This window comes from Mustela nivalis (genome assembly GCF_964662115.1).
Source record: "Mustela nivalis genome assembly, chromosome: 11".
Classification (NCBI taxonomy): Eukaryota; Metazoa; Chordata; class Mammalia; order Carnivora; family Mustelidae; genus Mustela; species Mustela nivalis.
Window position 1 is genome coordinate 28,470,921 of NC_139030.1, and position 21,430 is coordinate 28,492,350.

General features: G+C 38.0%; 1 protein-coding gene across 1 annotated transcript in view; it reads left to right on the forward strand.

Annotated features, from left to right (window-relative positions):
• The window catches only part of ARHGAP15 (Rho GTPase activating protein 15), a 602,381-nt gene that overhangs the window by 459,500 nt on the left and 121,451 nt on the right, over nucleotides 1-21,430 (forward strand). Inside the window, exon 12 of the mRNA XM_082689352.1 lies at nucleotides 15,514-15,648. Within this exon, the coding sequence (XP_082545478.1) occupies nucleotides 15,514-15,648 (135 nt within the window). The remainder of the gene's footprint in view (nucleotides 1-15,513; nucleotides 15,649-21,430) is intronic.

Sequence of the window (21,430 nt, forward strand, 5' to 3'; positions counted from 1 at the left end):
ATTATATGTATTGTGGAAATTTATTCAAGAGCCTTATCACACATTCAAATTAACGTATGGCTGTTTTATCACTAAAAATAGCTCTGTTCATTAAAGGAAATGTAACCTAGATTTTCAGAAGATAAACTTCCTAAAACCATCTTATGTCTTTAACCAACATTCCTCATTTAGTACTGTTCTCCGAAATATTTTAGACTAAGATGGAGAGTTATAAATCTGACAGTTTATCTGTACTTGACCAAACAAGTTTCCAATATGATCACAAACTATTGACTTGTTGTTTGTAGAGATACAACTACAGAACGTGGAAAACACCTATCATTCCATGTGTTTCATTCCTCTCAACTTTACATGAATTTTGCCCTCTAAAGTTTATGCCATAGTCTTTGTTATTAACCAGTAACACATCAAAGAGCATTGGGTTTGCATTGATAGGTGTTCTTCAGCAGAGGTAACCTGAATCACAAAGTATGACTTTGTGACTGCAGTAGAATTTGCGTTGTCAAATGTGCTGATTTGTATAGATGCTGATCATTGGGGATCAACCCTTAACACCGGAATCCATGTTGTTGGTTGGATATTTATTTCATATCATAGTGTGGAGCTGTTTGTTTATACCCTTGTGTAAAAATAATTATATTCTCACTTCCAGGACATAAATTTGAATGGCACTCTTCACTTCTTGCTCTTTCTATTTCTCTATGACCATTTTCCTCCCTTATTATTTTAGGTAGTCTAGCAAAATAGTTTGTGACTGCGGCAACAGTGTTAGAAGCAGCTATGGCATTAACTTCCTGTGGAACTTGAGCAAATTATTTAAATTCTCTGGTCCTTAGATCTTTACATGTTAAGTATGGATAATACTTCTTTGCTTTGTTGCTATGGAAGGTAAGTAAGATCATGTGTTCAAACTATCTGTTGTGGGACACCTGGGTGGCTCAGGTACCCTGAGCCTCCGCCTTCGGCTCAGGTCATGACCCTGGAGTCCCAGCACTGAGCCCAGCTCAGGCTCCCCTCTCCCTGTCTTAGGCTCCCCTCTCCCCACATCAGGCTCCCTGCTCCCCCTTCCCCCTTCATTCTCTCTCCTGTCAGTCTCTGTCTCAAATAAAATCTTAAAAAAACAAAGCAAACCAAACCACCTGTCACAGTGATTAGCACATGGCAAGCGCTAGGTTCATGGCTTTTGTCATCATTGTTATTATTATTAAACTTTTACTTCTATTGGTTAATTCTCAAATTGACCTATCCAATTTTTCTCTCCCTTTACTAAGCTCGTAGTCAAATATTCAAATGTCTACTGGACAGTGTCACATGAAAATGTCAAGAGCATACCCAAACCAAACTCCCTGGCATCTTATTGCCAAGAACAAACTGAATGAATGAAAAAAAACCTAGCTACTCTTTCTCAGGTGTCTGACATAAGACAACTGCATCAGCACATCAACATCCTTTTAGCTAGAAATAAGAGTTGTACTTGATTCTCTTCCTTTTATTGCCACTACTTTATTAAATTTCAAGGTGTCACATAGCCTCTTTTTTCATTTCTACAAACACCACTTAGTTCTGGCCTTCCTGACGCCTCAGACTACTACAACAGCTTCATAACTTATTTGCATCTTCCTACTTTCTCACCTCTCAAATGCATCATTATATTCCCAAAAGACTAATCTCCATAAACTATCCTCCGAATGATTCTCCATTCAAATTTTGGCGGTTCTCTCTTGACTAGGGGAGAACGTTTAAACAGTTAATCTCTCAGCCTGGCAGTTAAGGAATTCCACCAACTTCCAAGCTGATTTCTCACATTTCAAAACCCACCTTTGCACTACCCATCAAGAGGCTGCTTGCCAATAATCAAACTTTTATCCATATCGTCTCTGTTTGCTAGAACATAGGCTCTGAGACATTAGCATGCATCAGAATCACCTGAAAGACTTGTTAAATCACAGATAGCCAGCTGCACTCCAGAAATTCTGATTCAGTAAGTCTGGGGTGTAATGTGGTAATTTGCATTTCTAATAATGTCCAATGTGATACTGAAATGGCTAGTCCTGGGATCACACTTGTAGAACCCTTGCCTACAACATGCTTTCTCCCCCCACCTCGGTCATCAACATTCTATGGCTCCCTTGCTGGGAGAAATCCCCCCTGCCACCTCAGTCAGAATGAACTAGTCCATATTCTGTGATGACAGAGTGACTGAGGTTTCAGGCTCATAGTCAGATGGACTGGACTCTAGCTAAATACGTGAGTGAACTTGGCCAAGTTGTTTAATCTCTGGACCTTCACTTTCCAGCCACTAAAATTGAACTAATAATAGTTCCTATAGCATATGTTGGTGTGAGGATAAAATGAATTAATACATGTGAAGCACTCACAATAGGGCCAGGGAAATGCTCAACTGTATTATGTTACCTAGTAGTTTATCTCTTTAATCTAACACTTCACTTAGCCATATAATGTTTGGGGTTCGCAGACCTAAGTCCTTTTTTAGACATTAAGCTCCCTGAAAATAGAGACCACATCTTTGTGTATCCCAGAAACATAGCCTTGGGCTTAACACTTTACAGGTATGCAGTATAAAATACTTTTCAATTAAATCAAAATTGAGGAAGTTTACAAAGGGATCTTAAGTAAGTGAAATCTTCTAGAAAACAATAAACAAGCCATCATTTCTTTTTCCCCCATCATAAAGGTGAAAAAAAATGAAGCCAATTATTAATAATACTTTGAAAGTAGGTTTGCTTTTTCCTTTGAATTTTCTAAACTCTATAATTAAAATGACTTCAAATTGAAAGATTGTAAAGAAGAAATTAATCTTATTGGTAAGTAAAAAAGCAAATCCCCTGGTTGATGATAGATATGACCTGTGAGCAATAGTTACACTTTCATACTTTCTTTTCTAACAATCAGCGTGTGGAGACCAGCATAATCCAATTAATTGTAATTCCCTTTTGTAGAGTCAGTAAAGTAGTGCATGATATTGAAACACCATTGAAGTCTTATCTCTGGTCAGATAATCCAAATAGATTTGCATTTCCAACTACCAGCAGGTCTTTCTAAACTTTAGGAAAATAGAATATTTTGACTTCCCTGAACCTATGATAAATGTGATACACAATAATTGGTCTGTGAACTTTAATGCCTAACCATCAGTTTTCTAGACTTCTTTCTCTCCTATGTAACAACTTCATCAATGCACCTGAGGGTCTCTTATTTCCTTGCTTCCTTTTAAATAATTTTTCCACAATGAATATGCTGTATTTTAACACAACAGAGCCTCTTAACTGAGCTCCTTGCTCCGGTGCCTCTTGGACACACCGCCTCTCTTGCGTTCACTCACTCTGATCCATTCCACTCATTCCTGCCAGAGCACCTCGCTAGAATGTCACTGTCCTGCTGCTGTCATCCAGCCCACTTCAACTGTAAGGTCCACTTCCTCTGACCTGTGTCTTCCTTTTCATCCTCAGCCATCTGAGACAAGGAACCTATACATCCGTGCCCTCCAGCAACTTGTAGTTCCACAAATGCGTGTTCCTCAGATGTTGGCATGACTGTTACTTCTCTTGTTCTCTATATCCCTCTTCCGCCCTCTCCCTCATCCTCTACCCGGCCATTGTCCACATGGCTGCTCATAAACTGAGGTAATTGCCATGTGACTCCTCATCTGGGAAACCTCCTTTGACCACCTTCCAGAAGACACTAGACATGCATCTTCTATGTTCCATAGCCATCCACACTAAGTTATATAATAACATTTTCCATGTTTTATTGTAATTTTTCCCCTATATACTGCAAGATCTTCAAGCTTAGGAACCAGGTCTTCATTATGTATTGTTTCATCCCAGCAGCTACAACACGTCCAGGAGAAAATGGGAGTTCAATGAATATTTGATAAATGAATGAATGAGTGACTGAACAACCTACTCGTATCTTTAGTACTAAGTGTTTTGAAAGAGGAAAACAAACAAAGAGAACACAAAATTGTGCTGCATATGTGTGTGTATGCAGACCTGCTGTTATCACCATTATTGCTATGCCATTAAATAACCTCTACTATCAAAGGTGGTTAAAATCGGACAATTTTATCCATAAATAGTAAAAGGGAGCTCACCAGGCATGAGACACCAGGCTAAGCACTTGGGATACAAAGATTAATATGAACAAACTTGTTTGGAGGAGGGATACCAAAGAAACTTTTGGGTTAAACCAGTAGAGTTAAATTATTTAGGGTGTGCCAAGGAGGGACAGGATTATCAGGGAGGATTAGAAACATAGGAAGCAGGATCTGAAATGAAGCCAAATGTAGGCCATAGTCAAGATTAGCAGTATAGGTATTTAAGTAACATCAGGAAACAGAGGCAGAGACCCGAGAGTTAGTGCCAGATTTGCTTAGTGTTGACTGGAAGAGAAGCAAGGGGCAGAGTACCTCATCACAGAAGACTTCGTCTTCCTATATCCATCACTCCAGCTTCCTCCACTAACTTTTGTGTGCTGTCTAATGAGGGAAGGTGTATGCTGAGGTTAACCCACGTGCATCTCTATTCTCTTTTCTAAAAAGAGAATTTCCTATAGGCCAGAACTTCCTGGGCTACTTGCTTGGAAACGTGTCTCAGTACTAACAGGTCACCTGAGATCATAGCAAATGATGTCTTCCTATCTTTCAACAAGAAGAACTGCAGAAAACCCTTAGACTTAAGAGGGTTACATAGCTATCATCATCATCATCATCATCATCATCATCATCATGATCTTTATTAAAGAGGTACTTATGAAGCAACTAATTGAGCATTTCTTTGTATTGAAACAAAGAGAAAGTTATAAGAGTTAGCTTCTTCCCTAAAAATATCACAATCTTAGCAATGATGTTAAGGAGAACTCAAGAATTGTCAGGACTTCAAGAGATTTTTTTATACCATTTTTGAAACATCTTGCAATCCTCATTCTGTCCTTAGAATTGCCTTTCTTCATACATTTCTTGCATTTAACACAGCATTGACATATAGTAGGTGTCTCATAAATTGTTTTAATGAATGAATATGTTAATTAACTTGATCAATACTTAATTTGTTTAACTGTATACTACTAATTGCTGAAATTGACATAAATGGTAGAATTCATTCATTTATTTTTGGCATACCCACCCATTTTTTTTATTTAACTTTTCTTTCTGTTTCTTCTTATCTTATTTCATCAGAAAATGGTTACTGTTGTTTTTTTTTTTTTTACTATTTTTTAATTTAAATTCAATTAATTAACATACAGTGTATTATTAGTTTCAGAGGTAGAGTTCAGTGATTTATCAGTCTTATGTAATACCCAGTGCTCATTACATCATGGGCCCTCTTTAATGTCCATCACCCAGTTACCCCATCCTCCTGCTCCCCTCCCCTCCACTGAACTTCAGTTTGTTTCTTATGATTAAGAGTGTCTTATGGTTTGTCTCCTTCTCTGATTTCATCTTACAGAAAATAGTTATTGTTATTGGGGCTTATTTTCTTATTTATTGTTATTGTTGTTATACGTTTATTAAATATCAATGGTTTACCAGTTATTGTCATTTAAAGATTCAAACTTTTTCACTTCATTAACCAAGGTTTTTATGTGTATTTTTAGTTTAAGTCTCTATGCTTCTCCTCATTTTATTCTTTATTTAGTATTTTTTTCAGCTATACTATTAAAGGCACAATTTACAGACATCTGAGAAGAGTGATAGGCAATAATGAATACATATTCCCAATGAATCATAGTCTTCAAATATTGTGATGGTAACATAATTGGTGCATTAGGTATGAGGGCAATTTGGCAAGGTCTTTCAGTATTTTAGATATAAACACAATGTTTTATCTAGAAACTCCAGGTCTAAGAATTTGTTCTGTTCACATAGTACATACTTATACTTAGATATAAATGGTCTAAGAACATGATAACTTACACTAGTACTATGCAAAATATTTGACAATTGAAAACTGATTAAGTAAATTACTGTACATCCATAAAATTAAATATGCAGCTTTTTAAAAAAGAACAAGGAAGCTCTTTATGTCCTGATTTTGAATAATATCTGTGATATATTGTCAAGGGAAGAGAATCAAGATGCAGAACAGTACATAGATTATATCGCTGTTTATGTTTTAAGTGGTGGTGGAGGGTAATATTGCTTGAGTATACAGAATGGCTTTAAAAGGATACATAGGAAATTGATAATATGGGTTTTCTCTAGGGAAGGTGAACTGGCTAGCTAGGGATAGACTAGAAAGAGACTTCTGCAGTATGTATTTTAAATCTTAAATTGTATGAATACATTTTCATTTTCAAAATAAAATAGAAAAAAAAATTTAAATTACAATTTAAAGCACCACACTCTTCGTGTTAAACAATATAGGTTTTCAAGTATGTTATCAGGTGATTTGACAATTTTTATCAACTACTTTTATAGCTCCTTTGTCATAAAAACAGCCCACATTGTGAATTATTTGGATGAATTATGATTCTCCAAAGTTATGGAAGAAAGGGACGAAAGGGTGATTTTATGGTCCATATCTTTGAAAGCTGGAGGACCTTGGAGGAGCCAGACAAGCAGACTCTCCTTTGAGGTGGGGGAAAAAAAAATCTCTAAAGTTTTTCATTTACAAAAACAAAATAACCAGTTATAGATAATAGATTCATGAAAAAAATCTATATCACTCATCTGGACTAAAAATATTGCACAGATACAGAATTAAGAAGATCGTGTTAGTCAATGGTTTCACAAAGAAACTAATGCATGGAGCTCTAGCTATTCTGTCTATGTTTATGCAAACAGTTGTAAAACTTACAGATCTCCCAATTCTGATTTCATATGCCTTTGAAGAATTCTGGCAGCTCTTGTGATACGAAATAGAAAATTTATTTAACTACTTCCATGAATCAATTAATCAAGATAATTTAGGGGAAAAATGATCTTCAATGATTGCCAAAACATTCTCTTCATTTTTGTTATCTTTAACTGATATCTAGGAATAAAAAAGTTTTGATGAATGAGAGTAGCACCATCTTAGTCTACCAATTTTTTACCTTTTATTTCTATTTTCCTGATGAAATATTTCCAGACGGGAGACTTCTAAACCAGGAAAGAGCCCAGTCCTTGCTGCTAAATGATACAATTTCTAACCCCACAAACACCAACCATGTAGTAAAGGGAATAATAAAAGCTAGAAATTATATTAGATTCTAGGAACATTTGCCGAAGTCTGGCCGACCAAGAAGATAATGTCCAAATAAATTTTCTAATAACATTATAACAAGCCTATACTAAATCGTTTACATCCATTACTTCACTTAATTCACACAAAATTAGGAGGGAGAGCTGACAGTTCTCATTGGACAGTGAGGAAGCCAGCACTTTAAATAAGATGGACGCATGTGCATATACCTACAATAGAAATGTCATCTGTAGGTGGGCATTTATAGAATTGAATTGTATTTATTTCCTAGATATCATTATGAGATATCTTTTGACCTGACTTCCTGCTTGATATTTACAAATGTAATATAACTTTGAGGGAACAAATAGCAGTGGTGTTGAAATTTAGAGCCGATAACGAAGGAAACTTCAAAATGACTTTGTTGAAATGTAATCCTACGGATTCTCTACCCTTTGGAATATGTAACGTATGAAATCATCCATGGAATTCAAACAAATTCAGAATCTGTTTGGTGAAGACGGTCAAATAAAATGAACCATTGTGTATGGTGTCTGCAGAGCACAAAAAGCCTTTGACTGAATGGAAATAAGAGCAGTGTTGGAAGCTCTGAGTATGAAAGGAATTAAAGAAATATATATTGGTACCATGAAATATATCCTCTTTTTAAATGTATGATCCTCACAAATAAAGTCAATTTATTTTTGTGAGTGGTGACGGTGTTGTTAGACTCCGAACAGGGCTACCTCTCCTCAGATCCCTAGATGAAAAATATCTAAAAACCTGGAGAGAAGCATAATGTCAATAACATCATTTTGTAAGGTGGCATTATACATGGAGTTATGATGAAGGGGCGATGTTTTATGGTACGCCATTATAAATTAAAGATGCACAAAGCAATGACACATTTGTTATACTTTCCATCTGTGGTGCTTGCTTTACAAGTTTCAGTTGTACCTGTTTATTATGTTATTATTTACATTCAAATGAAATCTGAGGAAAAATTAAAATAAGACATTCTCATTCCTGACCCAGTAACTAGCCTGGATATAGTAGAAGGCTGTTCTGCTTCCTTCAAAGTGAGTAACTAAAGATATTTTATATTAGCCTGTGACATTATTTACATGCCTTGGGCTTCCTAAGTGACTTGCAAAGGAATATACACTACACAAAATACATAAAAATCAAGCCAACATGGCATGCTAAAACATCCCATTAAGAAATGAAAGCTTGTTCTTTTTTGTCTTGTTTTTTGTTCTTAGTTTTAGTATCTCAGAGAGTTTCTGGTTACTTCCTTTGTTCCTCGCTCTCTCTTCTTACGATGGCCACACAAAACTATATTTTGTAGGTCAAGTGGCAAAACCACCCAGATCCAACTACGTTCTCTCACAGTAAAGTACCCATTTTTAAATGTAGGCCTGTTCATTGCTTCCTGGAAGTTACTATGATAAATTTAAGGACCAAATCTCTTTGGTTTTGGAATACAAAGCTTCATTTTTAAACCCATTTTCCTCCTTCTTTGATAGATACCATGGCCATAGATATTTGATTTAGCTTGCATTGAGTGTTTCCTGGGAACATTTTAAATATTCCCTAGTATTTTGTGTCTGAGGTTTTAACAGCAATGAAATGTGTGCACTTTAGAAGTAGTAGCTGGAAAAAAAGAAGGAGTAAGAAAATGGCAATCATAATTTTATTCTTTGTCTAGAGGCCAAGATAGAGAGCATCCTGCATATTCTTAGAGCAAATCATTTGAAATTGTTGGGTTGAGTCTAAGTAAACAAGCTACTATCCAACTAATTCCAGCTTCAAACCTGTTCTCTGAATCTAGATAATTGTTTAATTCATCTGTAATAACCTAATAGCTTTCTGTCATTTCTATTATATTTCTATTTCTCTTATGTTTCCTAAGTGTGGCATACCTCATGTGTTAAGAAAATGTTTAGATGTGATCCCAAGGAACAGGATATCTTTTCCAACATAAACTTTTGGCCATTATATTTATTTCTTAGGGCTGCCAGAACAAAGTTCCATAGACGGGGAGTTGGGTGGGATCAAACAACAAAATATTTGCTTATATTTAGGAAAGCAAGAAGTCCAGGATCAAGGTGTTGGCAGGGTTGCTTTCCTTTGAGGTCTCTCTGCTTGGCTTGTAGAGGGCCGGCCGTCTTTTTCCTGTTTCTTCACACAGTCTTCCCTTCATTACATGTCCTAATCTTCTCTTTGAACAAGGATGTCAGTCACATTGGATTAAGGCCCACCCAATATGATTTCACTTTACCTTAATTGCCTCTTTAAAACACCCATCTCCAAATACAGTCACATGCTAAGTTACTGGGTGTTAAGGACTTCAAGGTATGAATTGAGGGTGACACAAGTGAGCCCATAAAGGTCACACTGCACATTGTTGGGGTGATAGGTTTATTCTTGGAGTTTGTTCTTGCTTGTCTGCAAAGTCAACAGGGTCTCATTCTAGGGAACAGACGTAAGATGTAAAATGTCTAGAACTTAGTCTATATTTACTTGAATAATATTTCTGAGCACTTGGTGGAACCGTCTCCTTTGAGGAATATAAAATAACCTCAACAGTTGTGGCTTTGAAAAGCACAAAATACAGCCCCAGTATGTTGTCTGTATTCTATGTTTATGTAATACAAATCAAGTGAACTAACAAATTAACTGGCCATTTTGTCAAGTTATCTAAAATAATGTCCTCATCAAAGTCTCATGTTAGCCCCAAGATGCTCTAGAAAGGGGCTGAAGTGAGTGCAGCATGGAAGGATGTTACTTTGACACAGGGTTTATATCACTGTGTTTGAGAAATTGGAAGCTCTCTAATATACTGGAAATCACACTGAACTGTCACTTTAAGGGGCCAAAACAACAGAAAAGGTTGAGCTAGTCAGATGATTCAACCAACTTCCTTTTGATCCACCCTTTTAAGTGTTAAACTAAAAATCAGGGGCGCCTGGGTGGCTCAGTGGGTTAAGGCTCTGCCTTCAGCTCAGGTCATGATCTCAGGGTCCTGGGATCAAGCCCTGTATTGGGCTCCTTGTTCAGCATGGAGCCTGCTTCCCCCCTTCCCCCACCCCATCTCTCTGCCTGCCTCTCTGCCTACTTGTGATCTTTCTCTGTCAAATAAATAAACAAAATCTTTTAAAAAAAGTGTTAAACTAAAAATCAGCTATGTCCTTATCAATAAACAGTTTGTCTTATCCACTTTAATAACTAATCTTCCAGTTTGATTTTATGGCCCAATGTATTATTCTTTTTCAGATCAGTAGTCCCTCTGGCATCTCTTTCATGTGGGCTCTGGCTTTCATGTACCCAGCGGGACTTTCAGATAAGGTTTCCAAATGGTCATCTGCCCTGGAAGCAGATACCACATCCTTTATGAGAGTTTTACAATGTAATAGGTTCTTGTCACTATATTAATGAAATCTGAGCTCTTCTCCTCATATCCTGGGGAAAGTTGGGGTGTCTTTTCCTCCTTTTTATTACAACAGTAAAAGAAAGTTGGAAAGAAGCTTAGAAAGGGCCTGGAAAAAACTACCAGGTAAACACGCACTTGCTCTTCAATACACAAAGACGTACCATTCTACTCTGACATCACTACTTGCTTCTGGATAGTTCAAGGTATCTGCAGTCACATTTCAATCAGTGCAGTGAGTTTAGTTAAAATCAGAGCAGATTTTGTAACTTCTGGTTCTACCAATCTATAGAGCAATGTATGAGGAAAGTGGCATTTGAGCTAATAAACATGCCCTTTTCCAGAGGAAATTACCAGGATTTGCTGTCACTACCAAAGGTCCATCTTTCAATTCTCCATTTTAAGAAAGATTGTCCCTAATAGTTCTTATCTATTTTTTCTTTCAAATATAAGTAGCTTGATATAGATGGGTTTTTTTTTTTCTTAAAATAAATAAAATACACAAAAGACCCTGCAAGAAAGGACATTTCAAGATGGCCTTATTGAGGTACAACATGTAGATATGTCTTGGCAATCCCATGAAAGTCACATAGTGTTTGGATTCTAGAGCTTGTACTATCTTCAGTTCTGTATAAGTGCTTTAAGCCAAAAGCCATGACCAAAGTGAATTTAAGAAAACCTAATTAGAGGACCAGGAGAAATCAGCACAATTAATAGAGTAAGGATTGTGAGATATCATGATTCAGTCAAGGCTTCTTCCCAGTATTGGACTCCAGCATGTCACATCTCTATTGATGTCATGTCACACACTACATCACACTGAGGTAAATCCCCTAAAACAACAGGATGGTTGATGCTGATTGCCTAAATCCCTGATGTTTTTTGCCTTTTTCGCCTTTATGGACCTTTCTTGTCATAGTAGAATCGGCTATGTTTGTTTCCTTGTGCTTTCTAGATGTTTTCAAAAACTATCCTTCTGCCTGTCTTCATTTCTAAGAAAGTAAACAGATATATGGTGAATTAGTGGTGAATCCAGGCCTGGTGTTCTGTATAATCTCTTTCCTACTCTATCATATGTCCTCTTCACCACATCCTCACATGGCAGCTTGCTCTGTGCCCTGCCCCCTTCCTGATGCAGTTCCTTTTTATTGCCAGTTTGCTTTATATCTGTTTCTAGTAGAATCTCTTCCTCCTATGAATTAGTAATTACAAAAGATCAGAGTTGGTTTACAGATAAAAGCATAGCCTCAAGTAGACATTTAGGGATAAAATGTAAAAATTCTATCTTGAAGTAATAGTCTACCCTTGCAATGACCCCTTGCAATGACCACTTAACTTACCTCTTCCCTTTAAGCTTCTGCCAGCCAAGATCAAGTGTGAACATAGTGCTTTTGAGGGGTGGATGAGTTTGCTGGCTTCTTACTCTGGACTCATCCCTTGTCAGTGATGGAAGAGCTACTTAACCTACCCATGCATCATTTTCCCTGTCTGTAAAATGGAGATGATGATAGCAATAACATGGTTCTCACACTCATCTTGGGACCGTTACTTTGGATAATGAATCTAAAGTGTATAGCATAAGTCCCAAGTATTGAGTAAGCACTACGGTTGGTGACCGTTTTTGTTGCAAAGCACCCTGGAATGTGGTCACTTGGATCTTATTCTGTAAAAGGTTTTGATCTTGTCCATTATAATGACCAATTCTTAAGTTCATAGCAAGGAAATCTCAGTGTGTTACCTAGTTTTGTACTTCTTCACCTACCCCAGGTAATGTTCAAAAATCAATATTCTTTGGGTAACTTCTATAGATTCTTACAGCTCGTTACAGTGGTTCTCAGTTGGGGATAACTTTGCGTCACCGGGAGACGGTTGACACTATCTGGGATTGTTTTATTGTCACCACTGGGAAGTGCCACTGGCATCTAGTGGGTCAGGACCAGCGATGCTCCTACACCCCAGTATACACAGCACAGCTCCTACAACAAAGGATTATCTAATTCCAAATGTTAATAGTGCTTTACTGTTGAGAAATCCTATGCTATTGAAAAAAGAGAGAAGCACAAGACATCACCACTGCTAACAGATTAGTTAGAAAGTGTCTATCAAATAATACAAATATGTTTATAATGATACCTATTAAAACCAATATACAATTATGGTCAGTTCATTTTGTATATGAACATAACTGCATGTTTAGATAAGTCACAATGGCCTTGGAAAATACTCCTCAAAGCCCTCCGGCTTACAAGTAATCTTAAACTTGGTTGGTTAGGAAAAAACTTAATATAAAAATTAGATTTTATATTTCAAAAGATTCTTTCCAACTGCTTGTCATACTATTTGTTTAAGCTACTTGTAGAGGGCTACACATTGTTTTGCTTTGTTTTCTTTAAATGAAGACCACATAGTAGGAATGCTGGCTTAAGTAACACAAGCCATTCTTCTTATTATATGTCATTTCAAGTGGATATCATCAAATGGTATTTATTGATGGCAAATTTTCTTTTTTACATATATTGAACTATCCCGTTTTTACAATCACTTGAATTAACTGATGTTTATTCAGAGAGGACAAATATCAATGGTTAAGCAATTGTTTGTTCTTGTTTTCTTGCTCCAGATAAAACCTTTCTCTTTTTCTTATCTACGGAACACTTTCCTTTGGCAATCTTGAACCTGTGCACCAGATTGGCATTTTGTCTTGGACTTTTCTGATAAATAGTTGGTTAAGATAGTTGTGTGTGTGAGAGCACGTGTGTGTGTGTGTGTGTGTGTGTGTGTGTTTAGGTTTCCACTTAAAGTTCAGTGCCAAAGCAACAGTACTTATACATTTTCTAAATGTGTTTTAAGCAATAAGTTGTACAACATTTTTAGAACATGTGTTAAGCTATTTCTCTAAGAATGAAGCTCTTAACAAAACATAAGCACTCTGCATGAGATCTTAGCAGCAAAGTGCTTAAAAGATAAAGTAAGAATTGGTACCATGGGAAGAACACCAGCTGTAGAGCGCACAGGTCCATTATGAGAAGTATGGTAGTGGGTAGGGAGAAAATGATTTAATCAGGAGTAAAACCAATTTTATTATAAGGGCACGCAGGGGGTGTGGCACCATAGTGAGAGGGACATTTCAAAATATCTGACAGATTTCAACAATGTGAAAACCCCGTTCTTTAAAGTGACAGTAAACCCCATCAGGTCTCCCTTTTTGATGCTATTGTTAACAGTTGACTGTTTAAAGCTGGCCTGCTAAGTTGCTGTCGGCCTATTTCAATAGTACGTAGCCAAATAAAAGACTAATTGTTGAAATACAATCAATCAAAGATGATTGCAGGGCAGAAAGAAGGTCTCCTCCACTGATTTTGTTGTGGATCATATTATCATGTATGACTGAGGTAAGAACGAAGACTGAAAGGGAAGAAGAAAATAGCCCATTGGAAAGAAACAGATCCACCTTCCTTCCTTCTCTTTGCAAACACCTCATTGAACAGGAGCAGTCACTCACCAGCCCTGGAGATAATAGTCCATTTAGAAAAAGAGATCTGATAAAGATTTCGGCTAAGATTTTAAAAGGACATGAACACTATTAGCAAAGCAGCCCATGCCGAGATTCCCCACAGTGACAATTCTCAGCTTTTCTCACATTTTTGGTGCAGATTTTCCTCTGCTTCATAAAACTGGCACCAAGGGGGCACGCGAATGCGAACCCAAGACATCGGGAGAGAAACAAAATTCCAGTTGACCGAATACCTGTTAAGTTCTGGCCAGGATACCAGGCTTTTCACTTAACCACCCCCTCCCAGGTTGTTAAAAATGATTAGCTTTAGTTTTGTTGTTGTTGTTGTTGTTGGCCCAGAATTTAACATCTCTTTCACGTTGCAAGCTTACAAAGACAAACACTACAGATCAGCCCCAATTTTCTGCCGCGCTTCCTTTTAGCAGTATGTAAAGCTGTCCCTTTCAGACCCAGCAACATCCACTTTTGGGGGGAGAAGGATTCGAGACTTTCCTTTTAAGGGCAAACGAGAAGAAAATAATTGTCCAGCGTCCCCTTATGTCTTCTAAAAACTTCATTTTGGCATTTATGTTATTTAATATTTAAATGTCTCAACTCAGTCAAGCTTCCCAAGCAAACATGTCTGTTGTTTCTAGGCGGAGTTGGTAAGCACTTGTGGTTTGTCTTTAGTGTGTTATCATTTTTGACAGCTTTGCATAGCCTCCGTAGGCCAACAGGGGTCTGTCTAATATTGTTGCTGGGCACATTTTCCTCGCTGAGATGAAAACTAAAAAAAAAAAAAAAAAAGATATTTTTGAAGCAGTAAGAAGGAATTAATATCCTTTCTCACTCAGTATTCTATTCCTTGCTGACTTTATATTCAGCAAAAAAAGCAAAAAAAGTGTTACCCATTATTCCCTTGTACATAGCAAGGCTAACACATGTAAAGCAATAACTCATTTTCTATTGCCATGTTTAGCATATGTCTCCTGTTGGCTCAGCAAGGCCTTTAGGCCGGTCCCTTGAGCCGGCCATCATTGGCAACTCTTAGCCCCTCGGCCTCAAAACCAAATAGCTTTGAATCATGTTGAGCTGTGATGCTAATTTTCATACTGATGCATTATGGGAATAAATGTATCTGACATACTGTGTCAATGGCACTGTCTCTTTGTGTCTCTTGTTTTTTTGTTAGCTGCATTCCTACAGATGGTATTCCATTGAAAATGTTCCCTTCCTACGGAAAAAAGGAAAAAAAAAAAAAAAAACCCACGCACAGCACCAAACCTCTAGGTGCAGAAGGCTGTTAACGGTTGCTGATGATAGTAGGCAAACATTAACATAATAATTAGTGTCTTGTAATTGTTTCATTAAAACCAGTTGTTCCATTTCTCCTCGTGTTTTCCCAGAAGAGAAGCTGAATTTGGACGACAGCCAGTGGGAGGACATCCACGTTGTCACCGGAGCACTGAAGATGTTTTTCCGGGAGCTGCCTGAGCCGCTCTTCCCTTACAGCTTCTTTGAGCGGTTTGTGGAAGCGATCAGTAAGTACCCTCACAGACAGGAGTGCTTGGTGGAGGAACCTAGTGGCGTGGAGTTGTTAAGGAAACAAAGAATGACAAGACTAGCAATGGCGGAGATGATAATGCCCCCCAACGCTCCCCAGGGTTCATTTTTATTTTGTGTTTTTGATGGCTTATTTTTATTTCTGGCCCTGCAATATTTTCTGAGTTTTGTTTTGTTTGTTTGCTTTTTGTTTTTTGTTTTTTTGGTTTTGGGTTTAAAAAAAAGAACAGGGTAACCTATTAAGAGTGGTCAGTTTTCAATGAACCCTCCTCAAATGAAATTAGCTTCTGGAATCTGTTTTAAAGGGATGGCCTTTGGCAGCTCAGTGCTTACCTTTGGAGTTTCAAGGAGTTTGAGTACAAAGAGGTCTTGAAAAAGAACTTAAGTGACTTTGATTTTGTTTCGTTTCACTAGAGGTGTTAAATCATCAGCTCGGACATCACCTTCTTGAGGTTCCCTCACCCATCACCCCCCAGTACTAGTAAATAGCTACAGTTTGCTTATGAATGGTGTCATATTCAATTAAATAATGGCAGCTTTCTTTGGCTAAACTGGTAACTTTGTGGGAGGTTGAATTATATCACATACTAACCAGTAGTCATTGGACACTCACTCCAGGAAGCTTCCTTTTCTATTGTTTTTGCATTCAGAACACACACACTTAAGTAAAAATCAGTAAATGAATGAGTGAATGAATAAAAATCTTTCGACGTGTAAGGGAACTTTTGCTATTGATGCTTCCAGAAGCTACTACTAGTACATCTAAATTTAGTATCTTAGGGTATACTTACTATAATTGTGACAGCTTAGAAAAAGTTTCCTGGCAAGCAGGCTGATTTAAGGAGGAAAAAGAAAGGAAGAAGAAAGAAAGGTAAAATTAAAAAGCTTGCAAGCCTGGCAGGAGCTTAATTAAAGTCCAAATGAGAAAAATCTCCAAGAAAAAAAAAAAAAAAAAGCTCTGCTTAGGAGGTCTGATATGGAGTGACTGTGTGTGCAGTGTTCCCATTAGTGGGAGTGGGAGTTTGGGGGAGCCCATGTTGGAGAACAGCCCCTTAATATGCCCTTTATTCTGTTTCCCATTTCACAAGTCTTCATACTTGTTTAAAGTTCTGACCACCAAATGATATCAAGAGGAATATAGCAGAATTTATTTCCCTAAGGTCTTTCTCTTACTGTCTGCTCACAATGTCAGATTTTGTTGTTGTCATCATTGCTCTTGTTGAATATATAGTAGCAGGTGCTCTAATGATGGGTTTTGAGGTGAGGCTGGACCTTTTAACCCTGGGCATGACTCTTTATTTCATGAGCTTCCTGCTTCTCAAGGAGAACAGTATTTTATGGTTCCCAGGCTCAACTTTTTAAAACGAGAAATGAAGAAAATAATAAATAAGCATGCATTTCCATAACAGCTTATTCTAATGTTGTGTCTTGGACCCTGGTAGGCGAGCATGAACAATGACTCATGATGTTAGCACGGTATTCTGGTAAGAAGTCAGGGAACTTGCATTTCGGTAACTATTTCTGATCGTGTATATTTAAAGAAGTCATACAGATTTCACATCAAGACCTCCAGACTTTTTGGTGAGGATTATGTTATTTGTAAACATACCAGTACACATGCTGATTTGAGGGCTGTGATACAGAAACCCATCATTTAAGCTTCCTTCAGTTTGCCTGATTCTAAAGATACAAGGTAAGCCATTCCCTTAGCTTGGGAGAGAGGGGAAGCAGGACCTCAGAACCCACATGAGGGCATGTCCTTTGAATTTCTATGATGAGTAGGACCATCTCTGCACTCTCGTAGACTCAATCCCCACTTAACAGAATTTCAGAAACACGAGCACAGTCCAAATGGAACAAGGCAGAATTAAAGAGACAGCATGCCATAGTGATGGATGGCTATTGCCAGAGTTTTGGGCAATGCCTGTAAAATGGGTTATGGCAAAAACAAAAGAGATAGTGCTTAAGAAAGTCCTTTAAAACTGTAGGATACCTTGCAGATGCTAACAGTGTTTCTTTAGCTAAGCTTTGTCTAAAACTGTAATATAAAAACAAGGAGAAAGGATTTCCTTCGTTGTTTAAGGCAAGGAGAATCAACCTAACAACCTTGCTTTACCTAACTCAAAACAGTACCTATTATTTCTTACTATACAAAATGGAAGGGCTAACCAACATGGTTGTATGGTGGAGAAATATGTTACAATGTTGGACAGAGATTATGTGCACGAACCATGTATTTCTGGCAGAATCTTGAAGTCAGTTCTGGTGTTCTAAACTCAACCAGCGTCAGGTCTAAGTGGTAGTTCCTATTTAAATATCCTCAGCCAATGGGAGAATGGCCACCTCCTTTTTGGCAATGATAAAACTCCACCAGAGAAGTACTTCTATCCCAATGTGTACCCATCGAGTAAAAAATCTTTCAAAACTATGAAGACATCTATATCCAGTCCCAAAGGGGTGATGGGTTTTATCGTAGCTCACTGCCCTCTATAAAATCTACACAGTGAGAAGCTCAGTAGACCTGCCTGTGAGGTCTTGGCCTTCTTTTGAAAAGGAACCAACCGGGTGAAGGAAATTCATGGGGAAGATGTCTATCCGTGCTGGCTCTGGGCCTTGTGGCCATCTGATCTCCACCTCTAGCTCTGTGCTCTGTAACTTAGGAGGGTGGACCCTCACCAGCTACATTTCACAGGTGCTCTTGAGGGCTGGCTTCCAGCTGCCACAGTCAGTGGAGGTGCTGCCAGCACAGAGCAGAGGGAGACCCAAGGAAAAGACCAGCTGCTTTGTTAGTTTATCCTCCACCCCCTCTCCCTTGCCCACCCACCTGCCTCAGGTGGTTTCTCTACCTGAAGGTCCATCTTTTCCATGGCTTCAGCTTTGACTGGAGAGGTCTGCTCTGGTTCCAGCTGCCATCTAGTGATGCGGACCCTTCCCTCTTTGCCCATCCAGCCTGGTAGTAGCTTCCGGCAGGGGCTGGTTTCTCCATTATTTCAATCTTCCTTACTGGGCTCTCAGCTTCTTCATCACATGGGTAACCAGTTCCCTGCATCGAATTAATTCCCTCTGTTTATGTAAATACTTGAAGTGGTTTCTGCTCTTTGGTCAGACCCTAGGAAAACACCATGTCAGTCAATGTTACGGTTCATGTCGCTATAACATTATTTCCCTTTTCTCTTTCATTACCCCCAATCCTAGGCTTAACATTTTTATTTGGGAGAGATTGAGAGATCTGTTATCCTTTCATGACATAGTTTAAAAGTGAATAGACCAAAAGGAATTTTACTTCCAACTGGAATGCTTTGCCCTCTGAGGAGGAAATGTTATTTCATGTACAAGCAATTAATGACCACTTGTGCCATTGGAATTACTGTGAATTCTTGTTATACGTTTGAAAGTCATCATTACATATTCCGGGAAAAAAGAACAGAAGGCATTTACTTTTTTAAATGGTTTCTTTTTGGACCAAACACAAACATTAATATGTAAGAACCTGTAATTGCCATAGTGATCCCCTTTCTGATAACACTCATTGGGGTAACAAAAACACCAGAGATTGTTTTATATTTTGGAATCCAAGTCCTGCAGCTATTGATCTGAAATTCTATATTTGAGGTCAATGCAACTGGGTCACCGCAGGTTATTTCGTGGGGATTTAACCCGCTGACTGCAAGGACTTAATTCCCTGGAAATGACTTGTGCTGAAAGCAGTATTAGTACTGTAAATGTGAACTCAGACAAAAACACGGCCATAGAGTTTTATGATCTGTGATGCAATCTTGGAACTAAAGTCCTGCCAGGGGTCTGGACATTTCCAGTATATCTAAATCCTAGGAAATGTACTAAGCTTACCTCTACTCCTATCTTTTTCATGCTGGTAACTCTACATATCCAAAGAATAGAGATGAGTAGTGTCTTTTCTGATTTAATGTCGGCATTACTACCAAGTCCCCAGGATAGGGACAGAGAGGAGAAAAACTTGTTGTCATTTTTTTTTTTTTTACAAATATCTCACTTAACCCTCAAAATAACAAAGCAGGGGATATAAGAGAAGGGAAAGATCCTGTGGAAAATAATTTCTAGTTCATCCTGTTACTATGAGAATTAACTAGGATAACATTTTCTTTATTCTATGTTAGGTACTCAATAAATGACTTGAAAGAAATAAATTCTTCGGAGGAATAAAGTGAGTTATAAAATATTCCCCAAGTTCACATGGCTCAAGAGATTAGATTCAGCATTCAATTCCAGACTCTAAAACACAAATACTTTTCATCTTCATACATTGCCTTTGGGGGACCATTAAGAAGAAATCTTGCTTGAAAGATAACTAACTAGCTGTTGGCAAATACCTGTTGGTATTGTAGGCAAATATAGCTTCCTATAGAGGACCTATACGTCCTAAATAAATCCACAATCAGTTTTTTCCTTTCTTTTTTCTTAACCAAGGTTAGAATTAAATTAAATGATCAGAAATTTTGATAATGGAGTTTTAAGTTAGAAATAAAATAGAACTTTGCAAGGATTGACAATGTTGCAATATTTACTACTCAACATTAAAAACATCCATGCTTTAATGTTATTCTCTCTGAATATTTTTAACTCTTTACCCTATTATTTTTAAGACCAATTGTTCACCCCGTCCTTTTGAAATGTATTTAGCTCTACACAAGGTGATTTTCCTATTCCATATGAGTAACTATTTCTTTTTATTTTAAGTATTTATTTATTTGAAAGAGAGAGAATGAGAGAGAGAGAGAGAGAATGTGAGAGGGGGGAGGGGCCAAGGGAGAAGCAGACTCCCCACTGAGCGGGGAGCCAATACAAGACTGGATCCCTGGACTCCAGGATCATGACCGAGCTGAAAGCAGTTGAGTAACTATTTCAAGCTCACCTTTTATTAGAGTTCTTTTTCCGCGGTTTTCACTTGTATCAAATTACAACAGGCAACAAGCCAAGACTGCTTCAGGGTGCTCAGCCAGGGAGTCCTTCCTGCTCTCCCGAGGACATGTGCATGAGTTTTCTATTGCTATTGTAACATATTATCTCAAACTTGGTGGCCTAAAAATAAGTCATTTCTTACGCAATATTTCTGTATGACAGAAGTCTAACACTGGTCTCACCGGGCTAGATGCAGTGTCCACAGGTCAGCCAGGTTCCTTTCTAGAGGCTCTAGCGGAGAATCCATTTCCTTGTCTTTTCCAACATCTAGAGGCTGCCTGAATGCCTTAGCTATTGGTCCCAGGCCGTCACCTACACAGGCAGCAGTCACATTAAATCACATCGCCCTGACCTCTTCCATAGCCACGTCTCCTTCTGCCTCCCTCTTCATCTTTTGAGGACCCTTGTGATCACAGTGGGCCAACCTGAATAATCTAGTATCATTCTCCCACCACAAAGTCTCTCTCTTCATCACATCTGGAAGATCTCTTTTGCTCTGTAAGGTAACATAGGCATAGGCTCTGGGAAGTAAGGTGGGAACCTCCTTGTGGAGCCATTTCTCTGCCTACTACATACTTTTCCCTCTCCTAGCTTACACAAGTATGGCAGCAGCTCCACTTCCATGCCTCAGAAGCTCTTAGTCTGGTAGTTTCCATCTGCCTCCTTTCAAATCCAGATGATAACAAGAGTCAAGATGACCGTGTAACTGTAGCTTGAGTAGTAGGTGAGAAGGGGGTAAAAATTACTTCATGTATTTACTTATGAGATGTGTTATTTATCATTTATGAGGGATAGGCTTAGAGATTTGACTCAAGCCTGAAT